The 26,866-nt window shown below is 39.0% G+C and overlaps 1 protein-coding gene across 6 annotated transcripts; it reads left to right on the top strand.

The window, feature by feature from the left end:
* Positions 1-291: 291 nt before the first annotated feature.
* Positions 292-26,866, top strand: ZNF197 (zinc finger protein 197). Of its 6 annotated transcripts, none has more exons than XM_045812382.2 (6): positions 292-418; positions 6,405-6,883; positions 8,100-8,259; positions 8,631-8,722; positions 9,002-9,128; positions 23,870-26,866. In XM_045812382.2, the coding sequence occupies exons 2-6, from the start codon at positions 6,494-6,496 to the stop codon at positions 26,185-26,187; spliced, it is 3,087 nt and encodes a 1,028-aa protein (XP_045668338.1). In that variant the 5' UTR covers positions 292-418; positions 6,405-6,493; the 3' UTR covers positions 26,188-26,866. The 6 variants fall into 6 exon arrangements, with proteins under 6 accessions (XP_045668338.1, XP_045668341.1, XP_045668340.1 ...); XM_045812385.2 differs by having other exon boundaries at positions 298-418; positions 6,429-6,883; XM_045812384.2 differs by having other exon boundaries at positions 298-418; positions 6,414-6,883.

Below are 26,866 nucleotides of genomic sequence, written 5' to 3'. Positions count from 1 at the left end.
GCGTACTCAAGAGCCATGACCTTCTATGTAGAAGTCCAGGTCGTACAAGCTAAGATAGTAGGTACAACTCATTTAGGAGGTAACAAGCGTCCTGAGGGCCCGGGCCACGTTATTCACCTTTGCATCCTTCAAGTCTGGAATGCAACGAATCCCACCAGTTCTGTGGGAGAAATGAAAACCAGGGGCCCAGAAGCTCTGCGGTTCTCGCCTCCTCTGGCGAACACGAGGGATCATAGAGATGTGGCTTCCCAGAGAGCCAGCAATGGGAGGGGTTGGTGAGCAACCGGAAGTAGCGGTACCCACAGGTCAGCCATTATTCTGAACCTTGGCTGCCTTCGCGTGCGGTTCCGTGTCATCTCTGGGCGTCCTGACGCCCAGGCGACGGTACCCAAAGCCGGAGGCGCAGCGGGAATCCCTGGTGAGCGGGATGGGCTCCGGTCGGGTGGGCAGGCGCGGAGGGCGGCCCGGGGTAGGGGCTTAAGCTCCGTAGGGCTGCGCAACTCTCGCCGGCCGGTCTCCGGCACTGACCCCCAGCACGGTCCCTCCTCAGCTCTGTGTTGGCGTGGACGCCCTGGCCTCGGCTTGGGCAGATGCCGGCCTGGGGAAGGTAGTGAGGACCGCACATCTGAGTCCGTGTGTGTCTGTGGTGCTCGAGTCAGACAATGAGGACAGCTGCCTCAGTAGCCAGGCCTTTCTGCTTTTCCTCAGGCTTTTCTGAGGCTGGTAGAGACAGCTTGAGACCTAGACCGGTGGCAGCCAGACTCCCAGGGACTTTTTGTTTGTTTGTTTTGTTTTTTGGTAGGGATGGAATAATTTCCATCTTTTAATTTTGTATTATAATGGTATTTTTTTAAAGATTTTATTTCTTTATTTAACAGAGATAGAGACAGCCAGCGAGAGAGGGAACACAAGCAGGGGGAGTGGGAGAGGAAGAAGCAGGCTCCCAGCGGAGGAGCCTGATGTGGGGCTTGATCCCGTAACACCGGGATCACGCCCTGAGCCAAAGGCAGACGCTTAACCGCTGTGCCACCCAGGCGCCCCTATAATGGTATTTAAAAAGCAAACTTACACCACCCATGCCACAATTACTTAAGGGAATGTATTTTAACGCCAGGTACTGACACTGTAAACTCAGAATAAATGCCGTTCTTTGCAAGAAAGGTCATTGCCAACCTCTATCAGTGACTGTGTACAGTTACTGTATTTTTCGTTTTACAGTTTGCCAGACTAAATCTTTATAATGAACTGGCGTTTGGAAACTACTGCTTTAGAATGAATGTTGTTTGGCTCTCAGAAATCTTTAGATGGAAGTATTTTGGACTTTTGAAATTCGATTCTGTGATTTCAGAATTTGCTCCCACAACTTAACCAGTCCAATGGCCTTGAACTGCTTAGCTCCTCTGAGCCTTCTTTTGTTTTTTCTAACTTATAGCTCGCAAGCCTTTCGTGAGAAGCAAGCAAACTGTATGTTTTAAGATTTATTTGTATCTGTGGAGTAAGAGTAAATAGAATTCTAATAATTTACTGTAAAAATCCTTTTCCCCCAAGTTTTATTTATTTCAAAATAAACTTTATTCTTTAGAGCAGTTCTGGTTTCATACCAAAATTGAGCAGAAAACACATTCTACCCCCATTCATGCATAGCTTTCCTCACTAATAACATCCCCCACCAGACTGGTACATTTGTTAAAATCAGTGAACTTACATTGACACGTCATAATCACCCAAATTCCATAGTCATTACATTAGGGTTTACTCTTGGTATTATACATTCTGTGGGTTCGGACAAATGTAAAATGACATATATAATGTAGCCACCATTATAGTATCGTGCAGAGTGGTTTCACTGTCCTAAAAATCCTCTTTGCTCTGCCTATTCATCCCTCTCTCCTCCCAGCCCCTGGCAGCTGTTGACCTTTTTACCAACCCCAACGTTTTACCTTTTCCAGAATGCCATGTAGTTGGAATTGTATAGTATATAGTCTTTTCAGATTGGCTTCTTTCACTTAGTAATAGGCATTTTAAGATTCCTCCGTATCTTTTCATGGCTTGACGGCTCTTTTCCTTTTAGTGCTGAATAATACTCCATTGGTGGGATGGACCACAGTTTATCCATTCACCTACTGAAGGACATCTTGGTTGCTTCTAGGTTTTGGCAGTTATGCATAATGTTGCTATAAACATCTGTGCCCAGGTTTTTGTATGGACATATGTTTTTAACTCCTTTTAATAAATACCAAGGAGCACGATTGCCAGATTGTATGGTAAAGAGTATGTTTAGTTTTGCAAGAAACTGCCAAGCTGTCTTCCAAAATTGGCTGTACAATTTTGCATTCCCACTGGTACTGAATGAGAGTTCCTGTTGCTTCACATCCTCACCAGTATTTGGTGTTGCCTGGATGTGTTTGGTGTATTCTGGATTTTGGCTATCATAATAGGTGTGTAGTGGTATCTTATTGTTTTAACTTGCATTTCCCTGATGACATAGGACGTGGAGCATCTCTTCATGTTCTTGTTTAGAATCTGTATATCTTCTTTGGTGAGGTATCTATTAAGGTCTTTGGGCCATTTTTTTAAATTGAGTTGTTTGTTTCTTATTGTTGAGTTTTAAGAGTTCAGTTCTTTATCAGTTATGTATGCCTTTTGTAAATATTTTTCTCAGTCTGTGGCTTGTCTTCTCATTCTCTTGATAATGTCTTTCACAAAGCAGAAGTTTTTAAATTTTATCAAATTCCAGCTTACTATTTTTTTCATGGATCACACCTTTTGTGTTGTATCTAAAAAGTCATCACCATACCCAAGATCATTTAAGTTTTCCCCTCTTTTATCTTCTAGGGATTTTATAGTTTTCATTTCACATTGAGATCCATTTTGAGTTAATTTTTAGGAAGGGTGTCAGATTTGTGTCTAGGTTCATTTTTTTACATGTGGATGTCCAGTTATCTTGGCACCATTTGTCAAAAAGGCTTTGTTCCACTATATTGCCTTTGCTCTTTTATCAAATAACAGGTTTATTTGTGTGCATCTATTTCTGGGCTCTGCATTCTGTTCCATTAATTTATTTTGTCGCCAATACCACACTATCTTGATTACTATAGTTTTGTCATAACTCTTCATGTGTGGTGTCAGTTCTTCAGCTTTGTTCTTCTCCTTCAATGTCGTGCTGGCTCTTCTGGGCCTTTTGCCTCTACTGTAAACTGTAGAATGAGTTTGTTGGTATCCACAAAATAACTGGCTGAGGTTTTCATTGGAGTTGCGCTGAACTATTGATAAAATAGGGAAGAACTGGCACTTTGACAATATTGAGTCTTTCTGTCTGTGAAGGTGGGATAGAAATCCTTTTCGAAAGTTCCTTTCCATCACCCCCAGATCAGTTACCAAGAACTGCTCAGTTTTTCTCAATTATGTTATCCCTAGTGCTACTTAGTTTAGAACTTAATCATTTGTTTAGACCATTGTAAAAACTTTACTGACCTTCCTGAGATCTAGTCCTCCCTCCCCCATCATTCCTCCCATATAGATTTTTGATCCTGTTAGTTAATACTTCATTCATGCTCAGAGTGGGAAAGGCCTTTCTAACTATGACGCAGAACCTAGAGCATTAAGAAAAAGATTGGTTGCGTGGCAAAACAAATACAAGCTAAGTCTCATGAAGTGTATGGCAAAGACATGAGAAAAGGAAAAATTTGCCACTCCCATTGTAACAAAGGACTAATTTTCTTATAATGTAAAGAGTGTGTACACATTAATAAGACCAAACATTCCAATAGAAACATGTGCAAAAGGTATGAATAGGTAACAGAATATAAAATATAAATGACTTTTAAAAATACATTCACTCACTTAAAATGCAAGTTAGATTTGGTGAAGGAGTGAGGAGAAAGGCACTCCCATACTGCTCATGCTTGGAGTGTAAACTGTAAATTAGTCCAGGCCCAAAGAAGGACTAATTGGCAATATCAAAATGATAAAGTCACAGGGTCCTGGGTGGCTCAGTCAGTTGGGTGTCTGCCCTTGGCTCAGGTCACGATCCCAGGGTCCTGGGATTGAGCCCCATGTCAGGCCCCCTGGTAAGCTTCTCCCTCTCCCTTCTCCTCCCCCTGCTTGTGCTTGCTCCCTCTCTCTCTATCAAATAAATAAATAAAATCTAAAAAAAATTTATAAGGTCACATAAATTTTGATCCAGCAGTTCTTTGAGGAACTTTTCATGTATATGCCTACACACATGCAAATTGATGTGTGCTCAAGGTTTTTAATGATAATATTATTTTTCATAAGAAAAGATTGAAAACTGCCCATCTGTGATAGAGTAGGTAAATAAATTATGATTCACCTGTATAATGATACCGTGCATCAGTAAAAAGACAGGAGGGGCTATGTGTGACAGGAAAGATTTCTAAGATACCCTTTTTTTTTTTTTTAAAGATTTTATTTTTAAGTAATCTCTACAGCCAATGTGGGGCTCAAATTCACAACCCTGACATTAAGAGTCCCTTGCTGCACTGACTGAGCCAGCCAGGTGGCCCTAAGATACATTGTTAATTGGGAAAAGGAAGATACAGTGAAAGATTCCTGGTGTTCTACCATTTGTAAAAAAAAAGAAATACAAAACAATATTTATTATACTTAATTATATAAACATAAATAGCTGGAAAGATACCTAAGAAACTATTGGGGAGAAGGAAGCTTTACACAGTATGCAATTTATAATTTAAAATTTTGAAAGAGTATTACCTATTTAAAAAAATAACAAGGAAAAATATAAAGTAAAATCTCTTTAGTGGTTGCGTATCACATACAGTACATGATCACACCCTCTTGTTCTGCCTTTTAAGGGCTGTTAGAATTTGACTTCTGTTTACCTCTTGACTCTACTCCTACAGCCTTGCCTCCAGAGTTTACCTCCCTTCTCTGGTTTGCAAAGCATATTCCTTCCTTCCTTCCTTCCTTCCCTCCCTCCGTCCCTCCCTCCCTCCCTCCTTCCCTCCTCCCTAAGTACATTTCTAATAGAGCTGTATGTGCTACTGTTCCCATGCTTTTGAAAATACAGTTCTTCCTGGAATGGCTTGCCTAATACTCCAATGGTCTTTTTATTTTTCTTTAAAGTCCAATCCAAAATAACCCTTTATGAATTCTTTCTGTGCTTGTATGACCTCCTATAAATTTTATTTATATACTATATCAAAATTGTGTTTATATTTCTGCCTCCTCTGCTTAGTTATAAACATGCTCTGTAAGGGTCCAGGTGTTAAATAAAATTAGTGAGGGTGCTTTCATATGTCATTGACAGTGATATAACTGTTATAATCTCAAAAGCTTAAAACTATTTGTACCTTCCAGCCCAACAGTTGTTTTTTTTTCTGGGAATTTTTCCTGAAAAAATAAGCAGAGATGTAACCAAAAGTTCATTAGCAAGGATAGTCATTGTGGCCTACTTTATAATAGGAGGAAATTATAAATAATTTCACTTAAGCGTGAATGGGCTCATATGCTCTTAAAGTAATGTTGAGGGTTATATAATACATGTTTACAAAATAACGTGTGAAAAGCAAGTTACAGAGATGTACTGTTGGTTCCAATCTTGTGATCCCAATTGGTGCAGATGATCAGAGGAACATAGAACAAAACAATAGCTGTGATTATTCTCTAGTTTTGTCTTTTCTGATTTTACAAATTTTATGTTTTATAATAAGAAAAATAAATGTTATTTCTAAAAAAAAGATTTTTAGAGAGCCACAAGCCTAAGTTTTATATAATAAAAGTCAAATTTATCTAAATATATTGATTGATGTAATGAACAATTTTCAGAGAATTCAAAGTGTGTACAGTAATGCTAACTTAGCTCAGCCTTTCTTTGTTAATTGTGAAGGTGTTAGGATTTTATCTCAGGTGTATCAGGATTAAGACCTTACTTGTTGACTGTACAGAACATAGGAAAGAGTTCTAGTTATAGAGAGATAATAACTAATATTTGAGTCCATATACCAGGCACTATTTAAAACTTGAAATCTGTGTAAATACCAAATGCTTACACAAGGCTATATAGTAGGAGTATTATTACCCCTATTCTTCAGGTTAAGAAACAGACTCAGAAGTGAGGTAACTTGTTCAGGGTCACACAGGAGTAGCCAGGATGTCCATTGTTAGAGTGGTAAATATTTATTATAATTAGGTGGAGGAGACATTGTGAATAAAGACTAAACGGACTTCATGACTTTGGTGGCAGCAGTGGTCTGGGTAGCATGAGTGTCTGTGTCCTTAGACCCTTAGGCTTCTGTCAGAAGAGGCACTGCCCGAAACCTAGAACCTTGCATTCAGGGAGGTTCTCTTCATCACTAGAAACTGACTGGGGTCTGGAAATCTTGGTTATTGCTTTGGGTTAACTTTATCAGTGATTTCCTGAGGTCTTCTAGCTGATGTTCTCCAAGCTTTAAGGAAGAAGTCAAGCAAGGATTGAAGGGGCCTGGAGAGGAGCCTTTCTTAAAGGACGACAATGACAAGAGAAAATTGGGCTCACAGTGCTCTGAGACAAGAGGGTCTTGTTAAAGGGAAGGATGATACCTGGAAATGGGGAACCAGCTTCCAAGGAAGCAGCTCCTCTGTTTGGGAGACCTCTCACCTGCACTTTAGACAGTTACGTTACCATGAGACATCTGGACCTCAGGAGGCATTGAGCCGGCTCCGGGAGCTCTGTCGTCGGTGGCTGCGGCCAGAAGCACGTACTAAGGCCCAGATCCTGGAGCTGCTGGTCCTGGAGCAGTTCCTGAGCATCCTGCCCGGGGAGATTCGGACCTGGGTGCAGATTCATCGCCCTGGGAGTGGTGAGGAGGCCGTGGCCCTGGTAGAGGAGCTACAGAAAGACCTCGATGGACCAGCACTAAAAGTGAGAAAGGGCAAGGGGAGAGATTTGGGGTGGAAGGAAGGAGAAAATTCAGGCAGGGCAGGCTGGGCTGGAGGGTGATCCTGTAATTTTCATAAACAATTAATAGCTCATTAGCAACCCTAATGCTTTTTACAGCAGGTTCATGAGCTATTTGAGATCATAGACTGTCTGCAGAGAAAAGGATTTATGACTGACGTCTTGGGCCTAATTCAGAATTAGCAAAAAGGCATTGACTTCACTTTATCCCTCTGGATGATGCTTGCTAATGCAGAGTTTGGTTGAATAACCTGAAGAACATAATGTTTCTAAGTGTTCCCTTAAATAGAAGCATATGCATTATCTGTAGAAGTTTGTTAGGAAGGATGATGTAAGCTTGGAGTATAAAAGGCAGTGGGACAGCAAGAATGAAGCTTTCTAAATCTGGCAGGACCTCCCCCTGTGTGCCCCTACTGGGGATTCTGTGGGCCAAGGGATTGGGTTGAGATATTTACTTCTGGAAAGATTTTATATCCTTGACCATTAAATTGGAATCTTGATATATTTCCTAGTGTGCGTGAGATCTCTGTCAGTCTGTAGTCCACTAGAAACTTTTGTATATAAGAAGTCTGAAACATAACTTAAACTTGGGAGTGGCACTAAGAATGGGCTTGTTTATTTTAATCATAAAAATGAAGAATTTTAGAGCTATGTATTTCATTACTAGGCACTAATCCATCCTTATTTGAGAGATAGGAAAGTGGAGGCAGAGAAAGATTCACTGGATTGCCTTATGTCAGATATCTAGCTAGCAGCAAAACCATGTGTCTAGATTCTGGTGTTCCTTCTACTGGAGCAGGAAGGGATAATAAAGGGGTAAATAAGTAGAAGAGTGTATTGAACCCAAGTCTGCTCTAAAACTGCTCTGAAGCTAAAACCCATACTCCTAATTATTACTTGTTACTTCCCATTCCCTCCTTAGCCCGCACCCAGATCTCGCTTCTGTTTCCACGGTTCTGTTCAGTCTCAGTGGGAGCGGTCACCCTCTGAGTGAGGCTAGAGGGCCAGCTCCATTGTTCTCAAGGCAAAGCTTTACTGCTGTTTTGATGCTCCATGCTTGAGGTGGGTCTGTGATCTCACAGTTCTAGTTTGTGGGCAGAAAGAGGTCCATGATGGTTAGGTGAGTCTATTTTCTGGAGATACAAGAAGAGTCAGCTTATTTTGTTTTGCTTGTTCCTAGGTTCCAGTTCTTGTTCAGGACCAGGACATTCTTCAGGAAGGGATGAGCACTCCAGGAACAGCAGTTCCTCATGCACACATTGGCAGCCACATAGCGACCGAAATTTGCCAAAATCCTTTTACTGACCCAGTGATGTTCAGTCTCCAGGATCCTCCACATGGTACTTAGTGATCCTGGCTTTGGACTTTCACAGGATCTTTATTATGGCTCCTCCCCCAACTTGCAGTTAGTTGCCTCCTCTCCTGTCTTGTATATGAAACCCTTATGGTACCAAGGTCTTCTGTTATTTCCTCACCTATCCTTTCCTGGGTCTCCGTGACCTTTTATCCATTCTTATTGCTGTTCTTTTATTATTCCAGTCCTGTACATGGGTGTCACTCAGAAGAGGTTTGTAAGTCATTTTATAGCCATCATTGTCTGGTCCTGGAAGTTCTGGGTCTTTCTGAATTCCTTGTTTATAGAAGAAATGGGACTTGGATTAATGGTCAGGAACAGCAGTAATTTCACATGCAGCTTATGCTCCTTCCTCAGATTCGCCTACCTGTGAAGCTTCTGCCCTTTCCCAGGAAGAGAACCCAAGAAATCAATTAATGGCCCTCATGCTCCTAACAGCCCAACCCCAGGTAGGTTTGCATTCTCTTTCCTTCCTAAGGCCCTTTCTGCACTACCAAACTGTGGCTGTGTCTTCTATCATCCTGGTCTTTGGGGCCCAGTCACTTCCTATCTGTAAATCAGAGTTCTTGCGACTGGAAGGTAGACTTTATGTGAGGTTTCCTTATGTCTCTCTGATAGCCCTTGCTTGCCTCATGGCCTCATAATGTGCCCTTTCCCAGAAGTGAAAGGAACTTTTCAATAGAGGAGCTCCTGGGCATGGATAATCTCACACATACCTGTTATTTCAGGAGTTGGTGATGTTTGAGGAGGTATCAGTATGCTTCACTTCAGAGGAATGGGAGTGTCTGGGCCCGATTCAGAGGGCTTTGTACTGGGATGTGATGTTGGAGAATTATGGAAATGTGACCTCCCTAGGTAAGGACTCTTTCTTCCCATCATTCTTTCCTTCATCAGTTTTTGTTGTCCTGATTATGAAAGTACTTTGGAAAACATAGAATATTATAAAGAAGAAAATACAACTTAACCCTACTCTTTGTAGACAACTACTAGCAAAATTTTGACATTTTACTTTTCTGTTTTTTCCTGTATGAGTTTGTTTGTTTGTTTACTGGCTATATAATTTGTGCCATAATTCAGCCATTTCCTTATTCTAGATAATTTCTATAATAATCGTCTGTCTCTGTACCTAAGGTCTTTCTTTATTTCTCATTTTTTTTTTAGAAGTACAATTACTAGGCCTACGTGTTTGAATTGTTTTAAGGTTCTTCTCATACTGCCAAATTGCTTTCCCTGGTGATCTCTGTCCTCATGGAGAAATACGTAACACTCCTTTTGCTCTGCCTTTATTGGTACTGCATAATCCCATTCTTTTAAATTGTTGCTGATATGATTTTTTTAAAGTTGTATTATCTTTATTCTCTAGTGGATTTTTATGACTAGTAATAAAATAAGAACATTTAAAAATATTTAGTAGCCATTTGTGCTTCCAACAAACATGAAAATATCTATCATGTGATAGCCGCTATGGAAATGATTCTGCCCTTAAGTAGCTTATCATGGTTTGGAGATGAGCATAGAAAGAATAAACAAGGCAGAGTAAAATAATTAGTATAAGAGTGTGATACACCTCTTAAGATGGAAATGAAGAGGACAAAGCAACCGGTACCATTCCTGAGATTAGGAAAGGCCATAAAGGAGGTAGCTTTGTGCTGGACTTTGAATAAAAAGGTAAGATTTTGTTTGGACAAGTATACATTAAAAATTGAGGAATCAACTAATGCACTGATCTAATTTGGAATGAAATACAGATATATAGGATCAGTTTAAATAGCTGCATACCGTTCCATTGTCTGTCATGCTTTACATTGACAGCTTTATGATACTGAATTTCTATTCAGGAATTACATGCCTTTCTATTGTTCAGTACTGCTTTTATGTGACAGGCCTGTTTTAAAATTGTCTTCATCTGGATCTTGATTATTTCAGGTTACGTTGATTATTTGGAATTTGAATCTTTTCTGATGTTTTCTAATTGACTATAGTGTACATGAAAATACTGACTTTTTTTGGTATGTTGCAACCTTATTATTTTATGGTTTACAACAATTTATAGTGTAAATTTTTACACTTAATGAGAATAAGTCTTTTACTATCTTAGATGTGCTGATAGTGGGCCGGACATTCTGTAGATTTTATTATTTTATTTTTTTACATTTTTTAATAATTTTTTATTATGTTATGTTAGTCACCATACAGCATATCCTTAGTTTTTGATGTAATGTTCCAGGATTCATTATTTGCGTATAACACCCAGTGCACCATGCGATACGTGCCCTCCTTAATACCCATCACCGGTCTCTCCCAATCCCCCAACCCCCCTCTCCTCTGAAGCCCTCCGTTTGTTTCCCATAGTCCACAGTCTCTCATAGTCCATTCCCCTTCTGTTTATCCCCCTTCATTCTTCCCTTCCTTCTCCTACCGATCTTCCTGCTATTTCTTATGTTCCATCAGTGAGTGAAACCATATGATAATTGTCTTTCTCTGCTTGACTTATTTCACTTACCATAATCTCCTCCAGTCCCTTCCATCTTACTGCCAATGTTGAGTAATCGTTCTTTCTGATAACTGAGTGATATTCCATTGTATATATGGACCACATCTTCTTAATCCAGTCATCTGTTGAAGGGCATCTCAGCTCCTTCCACAATTTGGCTCTTGTGGACAATGCTGCTATGAACATTGGAGTGCATAAGGCCCTTCTCTTCACTACGTCTGTATCTTTGGGGTAAATACCCAGTAGTGCAATGGCTGGGTCATAGGGTAGCTTAATTTTTAACTTTTTAAGGAACCTCCACCCTGTTTTCCAAAGTGGCTGTACCAACTTGCATTCCCACCAACAGTGTAAGAAGGATCCCCTTTCTCCACATCCTCTCCAAGTTTGTTATTTCCTGCGTTGTCCATTTTTACCATTCTAACTGGCGTAAGGTGGTATCTCAATGTGGTTTTGATTTGAATTTCCCTGATGGCTAATGATTGTGAACATTTTTTCATGTGTCTGTTAGCCATTTGTATGTCTTCATTGGAAAACTGCCTGTTCATATCTTCTGCCCATTTTATGATTTGATTATTTTTTCCCATGTATTGAGTTTGAGAAGTTTTGTGTAGATCTTGGATACTAATGTTTTATCTGTGGTGTCGTATGCAAATATCTTCTCCCATTCTGTGGGGTGCCTCTTTGTTTTCTTGACTGTTTCCTTGGCTGTGCAGAATCTTTTTATCTTGATGAAGTCCCACAGGATCATTTTTTCTTTTGTTTCTCTTGCCTTTGGAGATGTGTCATGAAAAAAGTTGCTGTGGCCAATGTCAAAGAGCTTGCTGCCTATGTTCTCCTCTAGGATTTTGATGGATTCCTGTCTCACATCGAGGTCTTTCATCATTTGGAGTTTATCTTTGTGTATGGTGTGAGAGAGTGGTCAAGTTTTGTTCTTTTGCATATAGCTGTCCCATATTCCCAGCACCATTTATTGAAGAGACTGTCTTTTTTCCACTGGATGTTTTTTCCTGCTTTGTCAAAGATTAGATGCCCACAGAGCCGAGGGTCCATTTCTGGGTTCTCTATTCTGTTCCATTGGTCTCTGTGTCTGTTTTTGTGCCAGTACCATGCTGTCTTTGTGATCACAGCTTTGTAGTACAGCTCAAAATCCGGCATTGTGATGCCCCCAGCTTTGTTTTTCCTTTTCAACAATTCCTTGGCGATTTGGGGCCTTTTCTGGTTCCACACAAATTTAAGGGCTCTTTGTTCCAGTTCTTTGAAAAATGTCATTGGTATTTTGATAGGGATGGCATTGAAAGTGTAGATTGCTCTGGGTAGCATGGACATTTTAACTATGTTAATTTTTCCGATCCATGAGCATGGAATATTTTTCCATCTTTTTATGTCTTCCTCACTGTCTTTCAAGAGTGATTTGTAGTTTCTAGAATATAGATCCTTTACGTCTCGGTTAAGTTAATTCCGAGATAACGTATGGTTTTTGGTGCTACTGTAAATGGAATGGATTTCCTAATTTCTTTCTTCAGTCTCATTATTCGTGTATAGAAATGCAACTAATTTCTGAGCTTTGATTTTGTATCCCACCACATTACTGAATTGCTCTATAAGTTCTAGCAATTTGGGGGTGGATTCTTTTGGGTTTTCCATATAGAGCATCATGTCATCTGCGAAGAGAGACAGTTTGACTTCTTCTTTGCCGATTTGAATACCTTTTTTCCCTTTTTGTTTTCTAATTGCTGTTGCAAGGACTTCTAGTACTACGTTGAATAATAATGGCGAGAGTGGGTATCCTTGTTGTGTTCCTGATCTTAAGGGAAAGGCTTCCAGCTTTTCCCCATTGAGAATGAGATTTGCTGTAGGCTTTTCATAGATGGTTTTTATGAGATTGAGGAATGTACCCTCTATCCCTACACTCTGAAGAGTTTTCATCAGGAAAGGATGCTGTATTTTGTTAAATGCATCTATTGAGAGGATCATATGGTTCTTGACTCTTTTTTTGTTGATATGAATTATCACACTGATCGATTGCGAATTTTGACCACCCTCGCCCCAGGGATGAAACCCACTTGGTCATGATGGATAATCCTTTTACTGTAGTGTTGGATCCTGTTAGTTAGGATCTTGGGAATTTTGATGTCCGTATTCATCAGGTGTATTGGTCTGTAATTCTCCTTTTTGTTGGGGTCTTTGCCTGGTTTGGGGATCAAGGTAATACTGGCCTCATAGGATGATTTTGGTAGTTTTCCTTCTGTTTCAATTTTTTGAAGCAGCTTCAGGAGAATAGGTATTAGTTGTCCTTTGAATGTTTGGTAGAATTCCCCGGGGAATCTGTCAGGCCCTGGACTCTTGTTTTTGGGGAGGTTTTTGATCACTGCTTCAATCTCTTCATAATTAATCGGTTTGTTTAAATAATCAGTTTCTTCCTGTTTCAGTCTTGGTGGTTTATTGGTTTCCAGAAAGGCATCCATTTCTTCCAGGTTGTTTAATTTATTGGCATAAAGTTGTTGATAATAGTTTCTAAAGATCCTTCCTATTTCATTGGTGTTTGTTGTGACCTCTCCCCTTTCATTCATAATTTTATTAATTTGGGTCCTTTCTGTATTCTTTTGAATAAGTCTTTCCAGTGGCTTATTGATCTTACTTATTCTTTCAAAGAACCAGCTTCTAGTTCTGTTATCTGCTCTACTGTGCTCCTGGTTTCTAATTCACTGATCTCTGCTCTAATCTTGATCAGCTGCTTTCTCGTGCATGGGTTAGGCCTGTTCTTCTGTTCCAACTCCAGCTTCTTGAGGTGAGAAAATAAAGACTGCATTTTAGGTCGTTCTATTCTTTTGGGTGAGGCTTGGATGGCTATGTATTTTCCCCTTATGACTGACTTTGCAGTGTCCCATAGGTTTTGGACCAGTGTGTTTTCATTCTCCTTGGTCTCCAAAAATTGTTGAAGCTGATTTTTAATTTCCTTGTTTACCAAATCATTCTTGAGCAGGATGGTTCTTAGTTTCCGAGTGTTTGAGTTTCTTCCAAATTTTTCCTTGTGATTGAGTTCCATTTTCAAAGCATTGTGGTCTGAGAATATGCAGGGAATAATCTCAGTCTTTTGGTATCGGTTGAGACCTGTCTATTCTTGTACCCAGAACATGGTCTATTCTTGAGAATGTTCCATGGGCATTAGAATAGAATGAGTATTCTTTGGTTCTGGGGTGTAGTGTTCTATATATCTCTATGAGGTCCAACTCGTCGAGTATGGCATTCAAAGCTCTTGTTTCTTTGTTGATTTTCTGCTTAGATGATCTGTGTATTGCTGAGAGTGGAGTGTTGAGGTCCCCTACTATTAACGTATTTTTATCTATGTGTCTTGATTCTGTTTAAGAGTTGGGTTGTGTATCTAGCTGCTCCTCTGTTGGGTCATAGATATTTATAATTGTCATATCCACTTGTTGGATACATCCTTTAAGAATAATATAGTGTCCTTCTGTATCTCTAACTACAGTCTTTAGTTTAAAATCTAATCTTTCTGATATGAAAATTGCTACCCCAGCTTTCTTTTGAGGTCCGTTGGCATGAAAAATGGTTCTCCATCCCTTCACTTTCAGTCTAGATGTATCTTTAGGTCAAAATGAGTCTCTTGTAGACAGCAAATGGACGGGTCATGCCTTAATATTCAATCTGCAACCCCGTGGCATTTCATGGGAGCATTTAGGCCATTGACATTGAGAGTGATTATTGAGAGGTATGTTTTTAATGATGCCATGTTGCCTGTAAAGTCTTTGTTTCTATAGATTGTAACTTTCTGTTCTGTATCACTCTTGGGGCCTTTTTACTTTTATAGAACCCCCCCTTAATATCTCCTGTAGGGCTTGTTTGGTGGTTACGAATTTTGTCAGTTTCTGCCGATCCTGGAAGGTCCTTATCTCTCCATCAATTCTGAATGACAGCCTTGCTGGATAAAGGATCCTTGGCTGCATGTTCTTCTCGGATAGAGCTCAAAAAATACCCTGCCAACCCTTCCTCTCTTGCCAGGTCTGTGTAGACAGGTCTCAAGTTATTCTGATATTTTTACCTCTGTACATGAGAAATCTTTTCACCCTGGCCCCTTTCAATACTGTATCCTTGGATCTAAAATTTGCGAAATGCACTATGACGTGACGTGGTGTAGGTTTGCCGTGGTTGACTTGGGAGGGGTCCTCTCTGTCCCTTGGACATGAATGCTTATTTCCTTTGCCAGATTAGGGAAGTTTTCAGCTACAGTTTTTTCAAATATCTCTTCCAGACCTCTCTGTTTCTCCACTCCCTCGAGGATGCCGATCATTCTTTTTTTTTTTTTTTTTTTAAGATTTTATTTATTTATTTGACAGAGACAGAGACAGCCAGCGAGAGAGGGAACACAAGCAGGGAGAGTGGGAGAGGAAGAAGCAGGCTCACAGCAGAGGAGCCTGATGTGGGGCTCGATCCCATAACGCCGGGATCACGCCCTGAGCCGAAGGCAGACGCCTAACCGCTGTGCCACCCAGGTGCCCCAGGGATGCCGATCATTCTGACATTGGGACGTTTCATTGAGTCAGTAATCTCCCGTAATCTACATTCTTGAGATTGGATTTTTTTTGAGCCAAGTTTCTGTTTTAACTTTCTCTTCTCCCATCCCATCCTCCAATTCACTAATTCACTCTTCTGCCTCATTTACCCTGGCCGTCAGAGCATCTGGTTTTGACTGCATTTGATTCATAGCATTTTTAATTTCTGCCAGATTCGCTCTCATTTCTGCCCGTAGAGATTCTATATACTCGTTAATATTTTCTTTAACATTTTTTTTCAAGCCTTCACATCGTCTTTTTTTTTTAATATTTTTTTATTATGTTAGTCACCATACAGTACATCCCTGATTTTTGATGTAAAGTTTGATGATTCATTAGTTGCGTATAACACCCCATGCACCATGCAATACGTGCCTTCCTTACTACCCATCACCAGCCTATCCCATTCCCCCACCTCCCCTCCGACGCCCTCAGTTTGTTTCTCAGAGTCCATAGTCTCTCACGCTTCCCTGCCCCCTCTGATTACCCCCCTTCTTTATCCCTTTCTTCTCCTACCGATCTTCCTAGTTCTTATGTTCCATAGATGAGAGAAACCATATGATAATTGTCTTTCTCTGCTTGACTTATTTCACTTAGCATAATCTCCTCCAGTCCCGTCCATGTTGCTGCAAATGTTGGGTAATTGTTCTTTCTGATGGCTAATACTCCATTGTATATATGGACCACATCTTCTTAATCCAGTCACCTGTTGAAGGGCATCTCGGCTCCTTCCGCAATTTAGCTATTGTGGATAATGCTGCTGTGAACATTAGGTTGCATATGGCCCTTCTCATCACTACGTCTGTATCTTTGGGGTAAATACCCAGTAGTGCAATTGCTGGATCATAGGGTAGCTAAATTTTTAACTTTTTAAGGGACCTCCACACTGTTTTCCAAAGCAGCTGTACCAACTTGCATTCCCACCAACAGTGTAAGAGGGATCTCCTTTCTCCACACCCTCTCCAACATTTCTTGTTTCCTGCTTTGTCCATTTTTGCCATTCTAACTGGCATAAGGTGGTATCTCAATGTGGTTTTGATTTGAATTTCCCTGATGGCTAATGATTTTGAACATTTTTTCATGTGTCTGTTAGCCATTTTCTATGTCTTCATTGGAAAATGTCTGTTCATATCTTCTGCCCATTTTTTGATTTGATTATTTGTTTCTCGTGTATTGAGTTTGAGAAGTTCTTTGTAGATCTTGGATACTAATCTTTTATCTGTAGTGTCATTTGCAAATATCTTCTCCCATTCCGTGGGCAGCCTTTTTGTTTTTTTGAATGTGTCCTTGGCTGTGCAGAAGCTTTTTATCTTGATGAAGTCCCGCAAGTTCATTTTATCTTTTCTTTCTCTTGCCTTTGGAGATGCGTGTTTGTTTGTTTTTTAACCGAAGTAACTTTTAGTAGTTGTAATGCTATTTACTCAATAAGCCATCTTTTCTAAGAATTTAAAAATATGTTTTATGAGTAAATTGGTTACTTTTATAAACAGCACTCACCATGGAGCCGAAATAAATTCTAGATGGATCTAAGAGTTAAACTAAAAAAAAAAAAAAAAGAGAGAGAGAAGAAAGTGGAATTGCTTATTTAGTCTAGCTCTTTGAGGAAAGAGAAATTTGAATCAATTTTAACAAATAAGATATGCTTCAACTGCAATGTTGTTCGGACTTTAGCAAACAGATACCCAGAGGTTTATGTCCTTTGACCTAGTGATTTTCATTTGAGCATTATACCTTAAGGAAATGGTTCAGAAAGAGGAAAATAAGTAAATGTCTAAGGATAGTACCAGGAAAGTGTAATAGCTAAAAGTTGGGCACAACCTAATTCTCTGAGATAGAGAAAGTACTAAGCAAACCATGGTGTTTGACTTGGAGTTACGCTCTGACACTATCAAATATGACAATTCTGTGCTCTCAATTTCCATGCATTGATAAACTATTTGGTAGAAAAGCAGATTGTCAGATGGCTTGCACACACAGTTTCAGTATGTAAAAGATTTGTACACATTTATTTAAGGGATTGGAATAGAATTTAAAGGAAATTCAGGAAATACTGACTACTTCCCATATGTTAAGCTTATCCCCCGCCTTCAAACATTTAAGTTGGAGTGGTAGACATTTATAGTAATAATTACAATACGGTGTGACAAATGCTGTGTAATAAAAGTGTGCGCAAGTGTGGGAGCCCATAGGAGCTTGGGATTGTAGGTCTAGGAAAGTGGGGGCAGGTTTGGGTGGCTAAGGGAAAGATGTACAGTGGGGGTGACTTTTTATTTTAATAACAGTTTTATTGAGATATAATTCACATACCTTATAATTCACCCATTAAAAGGTTACAGTATAGTGGTTGTTAGTAATACACAGAACTGTGTGACTATCACCACAATTAATTTTAGAACAGTTAATCACCCCAAAAAGAAGCCTTGTACCATATAGCAGTCACATTCATTTCACCCAGCTGCCCCTCCAACCCAACCTTAGGCAACCATTAATCTGCTTTCTATCTCTTTAGATTTGCCGAATCTATGGACATTTTATATAAATGGAATCATACAGTATGTGGTCTTTGTGACTGCTTTTAGTGAGCATAGTGTTCTCAAGGTTCATCCGTATTGTGGCATGTATTAATACTTTATTCCTTTTAATGCTGAATAATATTCTTTTGTGTATATATATCACATTTTATTGAGTCATCAGTTGGTGGACCTTTTGTTTCCATGTTTGAGCTATATAAATAACACTGTGAATATTTGTGCACAAGTTTTTGTGTGGATGTATGTTTTCATTTCTCTTGGAAATATACCAGGGAGTGGAATAGCTGGGTGTTCTGTGAAAAGATTCACAACAGCTGTATTTTGGTTTCTAAAAGGAAAGAAAACTTTATTATTATAGAAATCTAATAGAAACAGAGGAGGAAAGGAATCTACAGATAAATGAGAGCAATAGTAAGCAGTAAATGAGAATAAGACAAAGCTACATCAAATCAGGTACACAGCATCTAACTCATTAAGTGGGGAAGCCCGGTGGAGACAGCCTGGCTGGAGTCCAGATTGAGAGGCTTGGGCAGAGCATCCTCCCCTCAGGTGAGACTTCCAACTGACGATTCCCATAAGGGCCATATTTATAGGGCAGATGATGGGGTCTGGAGTTAAACATTTGTTCACCTATGTGCAGTTTGGGGTGAGCTGCATTTCTATGTTATCATGTTTTTATATTTTCAAGGAGCCTGGGTTATTTGTGTTTGCCTCCCCTCCCAGGTTACATTCTGGGGAGCCAGCCCCATGTGTAGGTGGAGGGGATGTGAGGCAGGATTTATAACTCTTGGCATCCAGAAGGGCCAGTTCTGACCTGGAGGCCAGATAATATATTTTAAGTAATGAGGCTCCAAAGGTTATTCACATAACCTCAGTCTCACAAACAACAACGTTCTGTAGCCTGCCTGCGTATATGCAGGTCTAGGTGGTTGGTTATGCAAGACAAATCACAAAAAGATCCATCCATATGAAACACTGGGTCATATGGTAACTCTATGTTTAATCATATTAGGAGCTGACAGACTGTTCCAAAGATGCTGCACCATTTTACACTTTCACCAGTAGTATATAAGGGTTTCATTTTTTTCAGATCTTTTTTTTTTTTTAAGATGTTATTTATTTATTTGAGAGAGAGAGTGAGAGAGAGAGCACAAGAAGGGGGAGGGTTAGAGGGAGAAGCAGACTCCCCACTGAGTGGGGAGCACGATGCAGGGCTCTATCCTGGGACTCTGGGATCATGACCTGAGCTGAAGGCAGATCTTAACTGACTGAGCCACCCAGGCACCCCGCAGTTTCTCCAGATCTTCCCCAGCATTTACAATCTTTAATAATTTAATAATTTGTGATCTTTCTGATTATAGCCATCCTGGTGGACCTAAAAAGACAACTCATTGTGGTTTTCATTTGCATTTCCCTGATGACTAAAGATGTTGTGCAACTTTTCATGTGCTTATTGGCTGTGTGTCTTCGAAGAAATGTCTTTGCCTATATTTTAATTGAGTTGTCTTTTTATTGTAGGAGTTTATATATTTTAAATACAAATACCTTATCAGATATGGGACTTTCAAGTATTTTCTCCCATTCTGTGAGTGTCTTTTCACTTTCTCAATTATATCCCTTGAAGCACAGAAGTTACTAATTTTGATGAATTTCAGTTATCTTTTCTTTTGTTGCTTGTGCTTTGCTGTTATATCTACCAAACTACTGCCTAATTCAAGGTCATGGAGATTTATGTATGTGTTTTCTTCTGAGAGTTTTATAGTTTTAGTTCATGTGTTTAGTTCTTTGATCCATTTTGAGTTAATTTTTGTATATAGTATAAATAAGGGTCCAACTTCATTCTTTCCATGTCTCAGCATCATGTCTCAGCACCATTCCATTATCTTAGCAGCATGTTTCCCCCATTGAATTGTTTTGGTACCCTTTTGAGAATCAGTTAACCATAAATTTGGAGGCTTATTTCTGGACTCTCAGTTCTGTTCCTTTGATTATATATCTGTCCTTATGTCAGTGGAATCCTGTCTTATTACCGTTGCTTTGAAGTACATTTTAAAATTGGGAAGTGTGAGCCCTTCATTTGTGTTCTTTTTCAATATTGCTTTCGCTACTCTAGGCTTGTTGAGTTTCCATATCGATTTTAGGATTAACTTGTCAATTTCTGTGAAGAAGCCAGGGGATTTATGATAGGGATGATTGCACTGAATTTGTAGATCGATGTGGGGATTATTGCCATTTTAACAGTATTAACTCTTCCAATCCATGAACATGAGATATGTTTTCATTTATTTAGTCTTTAACCTCATTCAGCAGTGTTTCATAGTTTTCAGAGCGTAAGTTTTGTACTTCTTTCTAAAATTTATTCCTAAGTCTTTTATTCTTTTTTATGCTGTTGTTTCTTAATCTCCATTTAGGATTGTTCAGTGCTATTGTGTAGAAATCCCATTGTTTTTTGTTCATTGATCTTGTATCCTGCAACCTTGCTGTACTTAACTTAGTTTTAGCAGTTTTTTGGTAGATTTTTTAGGATTTTCTATATATAAGATCTTGTCATCTGCAAATAGAGGTAGTTTTACTTCTAACTTTTCAATCTGGATGACTTTTATTTCTTTCTATTGCCTAATTGCCCTGGCTGAAACCTGCAGTCTATGTTGCATAGAAGTGGCAGGAACAGAAATCTTTTTCTTGTTAAGGGTTCTTAGAGAGAAAGCATCAATTGTTCACCATTAATTATGATGTTAGATTTGGATTTTTTTGGTAGGTCTCCTTTATCACATTGAAGAAGTTCCTCTTTTATTCCTACTTTGTGAAGTGTTTTATTCATGAAGGGGTATTGGATTTTACCAGATACTTTTTCTGCATCTATTGAGATAATTATGTGATTTGTGTCCTTCATTACATTGATACGGTGTATTACATTAATTGATTTTCCAATATTATGCCAAATTGCATTCCTGTGATAAATCTCACTTGGTCATGGCATATAATTTTTTTTTCATGTTTTGCTGGATTATGTTGGCTAGTATTTTGTTGAGGATTTGTATGTCTATATTCAGAAGATCTATTTGTAGATTTCTTTTTTATTTTTTTGTGGCGTCTTTGTCTGGTTTTGGTATCAGGGTAATACTGGTCTCATAGAGTGAATTGTAAAGTGTTCCCAGCTCTTCTATTTATTGGAAGAGTTTGTGAAAAATTGGTATTAAGTCTTCTGTTGTTTGGTAGAATTCGTCAGTGAAGCACTCTGGGCCTGGGCTTTTCTTTGTGGGTGGTTTTTTGATTATTGACTCAATTTCTTTATTTTTTAGAGATCTATTCAGATTTTCTATTGCTTCTTGAGTCTGTTTTAGTAATTTATGTCCTTCTAGGAATTTGCCCATTTCATCTTAAATTGTCCAATTTATTTGCACAGAATCATTTCTAGTATTCCCGTAGAATCCTTTTTATTTCTGTAATATTTGGTAATGTCTAAGGGGGTGACTTGGGGGCTTATTTTTAAGGGTGTAGGTATTGGGCTTGTAGTGAATTGGGAAGAGGAAGAACAATTGAGGAAGAGAAGAGAGCATGGACAGTGATAGAGAAGCAAGCAAAAACATGACATGTTTGGGCATCTGCATGTAGTTCTCTCTGCCTAGAGTCTAGGGGCATCAAGAGTGCTGGCAAGAAGTGAAACCAGAAAGATAGGCAGACAGCGGGTGAGGGCATCTCTTGGGCTATGCTGGTTACCTGTGCTTTATCCTCTAGGCAGTGAAGAATCATTTGTTTTGAGCAAGTGAGTGACATGATCAAATTTACCTATTGGAAAGATAATTGGCAATGGAATGGAGATGGATTAAAGAAGAGGGGAGGGTTGGAAGTAGGGAAGCCTGTATGTTTCTTGCAGGCTTCATTAAAGATTGCAGAAAGTAACCAGCTTCCTCTATCAATCTGACATTTTTCTCTGAAGTCTGCTAAAGTTCAATAGGCTTACACATTGTCTGATTTCTATACTAAAATTGGTTAAAATAGTTTAACCAGCTAATGACTGTGTATACAAGAATTGCTATTTTCTCTGTTTTTAAGAATTTTATTTTTAAAGATTTTATTTATTTGAGAGAGACAAGGAGAGAGAAAGCACAAGCAGGGGGGAGGGGCAGAGGGAGAGGGAGAAGCAGACTCCCCACTGAGCGGAGAGCCCAATGTGGGACTCGATCCCAGGACCCTGGGATCATGACCTGAGCTGAAGGCAGACACTAAACTGACTGAGCCACCCAGGCGCCCTCTTTTTTTAAGAATTTTCATCATTTTTTTTTTTCCTTTCAAGACATTTAGAATACTGAATATATATTTTAAGACATTTCTTCTTTCTGTTTTTGTTTTTTGTTTTAAGTAAACTCTATGCCCAGTGTGAGACTTGAATTCACAATCGCAAGATCAAGAGTTGCATGCTCTACGACTGAGCCAGCCAGGTGCCCCAAGAATTGCTAATTTCTTAACCGTTTTTCATCTCAATTAACCACTTGGAACACTTCCACTTCTTAAAAGCACTTCTACTTCTTTAAAACACTTCTGCTTCCTTAAAGAGAACCTTCCTGAAACCAGCATCCTGCTTACACTGTGAAACCACTCCTTCATCCAGTCACTGTGGACGAGGAAACTGGAGTACTAATTGGATAGGACACATGCCCATCCCTATTGTCAGGTGAAGCAGTGTGATTGGCAGTACTGCCTGAATCCTGGAGAAAGGGGCAGTTGAGATATGTAAACCTAACCTAAGAATGTAGTTCAAATTGACATTTATTAGGTATTTTCTGCCCTCACCCTCTCATATAAATTAAATCTATAATGAAATAAAATAGCTATTTCTTTCCTATGTGTTTTCTCTGTATTTGAGTAGAACAGTGTTGTTATCCTCTAATAGAAGATAATATCAGTATTATTCACATTATTTTACTTACTAGATCACTTGGGGAACAAGTTCATAATTTCTCCTTACATTTGGATGGTGAAAGTAAGTTGCCAAAACATTTTCAAAAAGATAATTTCACATTTTACAATATTTGAGAATGTTGGAGTAGAAAGGGACTGGCAGTTTACTAGTTCAGCCACATCATTTTATAGATGTATTATGTTTTTAAAATGTCTCTTCTATGTTTTCTTTTCATTCTGTATTTCATATATATATATATATATATATATATATATATATATATATATATGAAGTGTTTTTTTTCTTAAGATTTCATTTATTTATTTGAGAGAGAGTGAGCAAGCAGGAGAAGGGAGAGGGACAAGCAGACTCCGTGGTGAGTGTAGAGCCTGATGTGGGGCTCAGTCTCATGACCCTGAGATCATGACCTGAGCGGAAATCAAGAGTCAGGTGCTTAACCAACTGAGCCACCCAGGTGCCCCTCTTCCTTTTTATATTTAATTGAATCTGAGTCCTGATGTTTTCCATTTCTCAATTTTAAAAGGACTAGTGGGAGTTATAGATGAATTCTAAGCATTAAGTTGCTTTTTAGTGGATTTTTTCCCTGTAGGTTACTTGCTTTCAAGTAATTAAAAAATGTTTATGCACTTGACTCTTCAAAAACTAAAGATTGCTTTAGGGTCCTGAGGTATATTTTCTCTCCGTTTGAGTTCCCATCTTCCTAGCAAGAAGAAAATAAAGAGACAATTCTTTATAAGCCTGTTGCATTGATTCTTCCTGAGCCTCATGTCTGAACCACCTACACATGATCCCATGTTCTCTCTCTGGTTCTTCCTTGCATCTGTTTATTCAACATCATTTATATTTTTCCATCTGCTCCCTGAAGACAAAGAGCTTAGAAGTGTCCAAGTGAGTTCTGTGTTAAAACACAACCTTGTGAGTGTAGTATTTTGCTTTGTACTTTCATTTAATGCAAAGTGTCTTCTTTTTGTATTCATATAAAAGTGTACCCTACTGGCTTGTTTTAAAGTCATTTGAAGAGCTTATTCTTACTAACACAGGGACATGGTAACATTTGCATTTTTAATTCCTTTTACCAGAATGGGAGACCATGACTGAGAATGAGGAGGTGACACCAAAGCCAAGCATTTCTCAAAGAGCTGATTCTCAGAAAGGAACATCCAGAAGACTTCAGGGAGGTGCTCCTCAGACCCCTGGTTTCGAGGAAGCATGTGAATGGCAAGTTTTGGCAAGTCATTGGAGAACTAAAACCGGCGAAAGAGATACCCTAAAGAAAGTTTCCATCTGTGAAAGAGATAAGAAGAAAAGGACTCTACCAGAAAAACAAGGCCAAAAGTGGAAGGAATTTGGAGAAAGCTTGACTTTAGGTTCAGCTCTTTCAGAAAGTTTAATAGGTACTGAAGGAAAGAAGTTTTATAGATGTGATATATGTTGTAAACATTTCAATAAAATCTCCCATCTTATAAACCATCGGAGAATCCACACTGGTGAGAAACCTCATAAATGTAAGGAGTGTGGAAAAGGCTTTATTCAGCGCTCAAGCCTTCTAATGCATTTACGGAACCATTCTGGGGAAAAACCTTATAAATGTAATGAATGTGGGAAAGCTTTCTCTCAAAGTGCTTACCTTCTAAACCATCAGAGAATCCACACTGGGGAGAAGCCTTACAAATGTAAAGAGTGTGGAAAGGGCTTCTATAGGCATTCAGGCCTTATTATACATCTAAGGCGCCATTCTGGGGAGAGACCTTATAAATGTAATGAATGTGGGAAAGTTTTCTCTCAGAATGCTTATCTCATTGACCATCAGAGACTCCACAAAGGGGAAGAACCTTATAAATGTAACAAGTGTCAGAAAGCTTTCATTCTGAAGAAGAGCCTCATTCTGCACCAGAGAATCCACTCTGGGGAAAAACCCTATAAATGTGAAGAATGTGGAAAAACCTTTGCTCAGACCACTTACCTTGTTGACCATCAGCGGCTCCACAGTGCAGAGAACCCATACAAATGTAAGGAATGTGGAAAAGTTTTCATTCGAAGCAAAAGCCTCCTCTTACACCAGAGAGTACACACAGAAAAGAAGACTTTTGGTTGCAAAAAATGTGGGAAGATTTTCAATTCAAAGTCAAACCTCATTGACCATAAAAGGATGCATAGCAGAGAGAAGCCATATAAATGTACTGAATGTGGGAAAGCCTTCACTCAGAGTGCTTACCTTTTTGACCATCAGAGACTCCACAATGGAGAGAAACCTTATGAATGTAATGAGTGTGGGAAAGTTTTCATTCTAAAGAAGAGCCTCATTTTACATCAGAGGTTCCATACTGGAGAGAATCTCTATGAATGTAAAGACTGTGGCAAGGTCTTTGGTTCTAACAGAAACCTCATTGACCATGAGAGACTACACAACGGGGAGAAGCCCTATGAATGTCGAGAGTGTGGGAAGACTTTCATCATGAGCAAAAGTTTCATGGTCCATCAGAAACTACATACACAGGAGAAATCCTACAAGTGTGAGGATTGTGGGAAGGCTTTTAGTTATAATTCAAGCCTGCTTGTACATCGGAGAATTCACACCGGAGAAAAGCCCTTTGAATGCAGTGAGTGTGGAAGAGCTTTCAGTTCTAACAGAAACCTCATTGAACATAAGAGAATCCACAGTGGTGAGAAACCCTATGAGTGTAATGAGTGTGGTAAATGCTTCATTTTGAAGAAAAGCCTCATTGGACATCAGCGGATTCACACAAGGGAAAAATCTTATAAATGCAGTGACTGTGGGAAAGTCTTCAGTTACCGCTCAAACCTTATAGCCCATCAGAGAATCCACACTGGTGAGAAGCCCTATGCATGTACTGAGTGTGGGAAAGGCTTTACTTACAACAGAAACCTTATTGAACATCAGAGAATTCACAGTGGGGAAAAAACCTATGAATGTCATATATGTAGAAAAGTTCTTACTTCTAGTAGAAATCTTATGGTACATCAACGAATCCATACCGGAGAGAAGCCTTATAAATGTAATGAGTGTGGAAAAGACTTCAGTCAGAATAAAAACCTTGTTGTACATCAGAGGATGCACACTGGGGAAAAACCATATGAGTGTGAGAAGTGTAGAAAATCTTTTACTTCTAAGAGGAATTTAGTTGGCCACCAGAGAATCCATACAGGGGAGAAACCGTATGGATGTAATGATTGCAGTAAAGTTTTTAGGCAGAGAAAAAACCTTACTGTACATCAGAAAATTCATACAGATGGAAAACTTTGTGAATGTGATGAGTCTGAAAAAGAATTCTCTCAGACTTCAAACCTTCATCTTCAACAAGAAATCCATACCATGGAGGAATTCTCTTGGCTTGAAAATGCCAATGAGTCCAAGACAGAGATTCAGAAAATCTAGTGTCATTTGTAAAATGGAATAAAATCCCTGCCTACCTAAGTAACTGTTAGACAAATGGCAGTATATGGTCCTTGCAAGGAAAAAATTCATAATTGACCCTTTTATAGACAAGTGATTTGCATGTGAAAGAAAGTTAATCTAGACTTTCAAGACTACAAAAACATAAACCAAATTCTAGTTAAGGAATACTGTATGTCCCAGACCATTTGTTATGACTCTGAAAAGGGACCTTAGAGCACTTGAAGACTCTGAAGAAGCTTATGAGGTGTAAATGTAGTTGTAAATGATAGCAGAAATACCTTTGTATTAAAAAATGGACATTGTTTCTGAAAATGTGTATATTGTACATTTTAAAAATAGCATCACAAAAAGTCTCTATTGACTGTATGATGGAGACATGTCAGACATGGAGTTGAGTGGGCAAGAGTCTGTTGTTTGAGGACAACTTAAGAAGAGTACTAGATTTGGAATCAGAAGATCGAGGTTTAGGTCCTGGCTCTTTCTCTTACTAGCTATGTGATGTTAAGTCAGTCTCTAGGCCTCAGTTTCTCTGTCAGTCAAATGTTGACATAATGCCTACCTCAAAGGATTTGAGGATTAAGTGAAAGGATGTTTGTGAACAACTTTTGTGAAATAATTTAGTTGTCAATAAAGTTGGGTAAAAGAGGTGTGGTCAAAA

This window comes from Ursus americanus, chromosome 14 (genome assembly GCF_024610735.1).
Source record: "Ursus americanus isolate L20-20 chromosome 14, mUrsAme1.1.p, whole genome shotgun sequence".
Classification (NCBI taxonomy): domain Eukaryota; kingdom Metazoa; phylum Chordata; class Mammalia; order Carnivora; family Ursidae; genus Ursus; species Ursus americanus.
The sequence above is the reverse complement of the archived record's forward strand: the minus strand, read 5'-3'. Positions and strand labels throughout refer to the sequence as shown.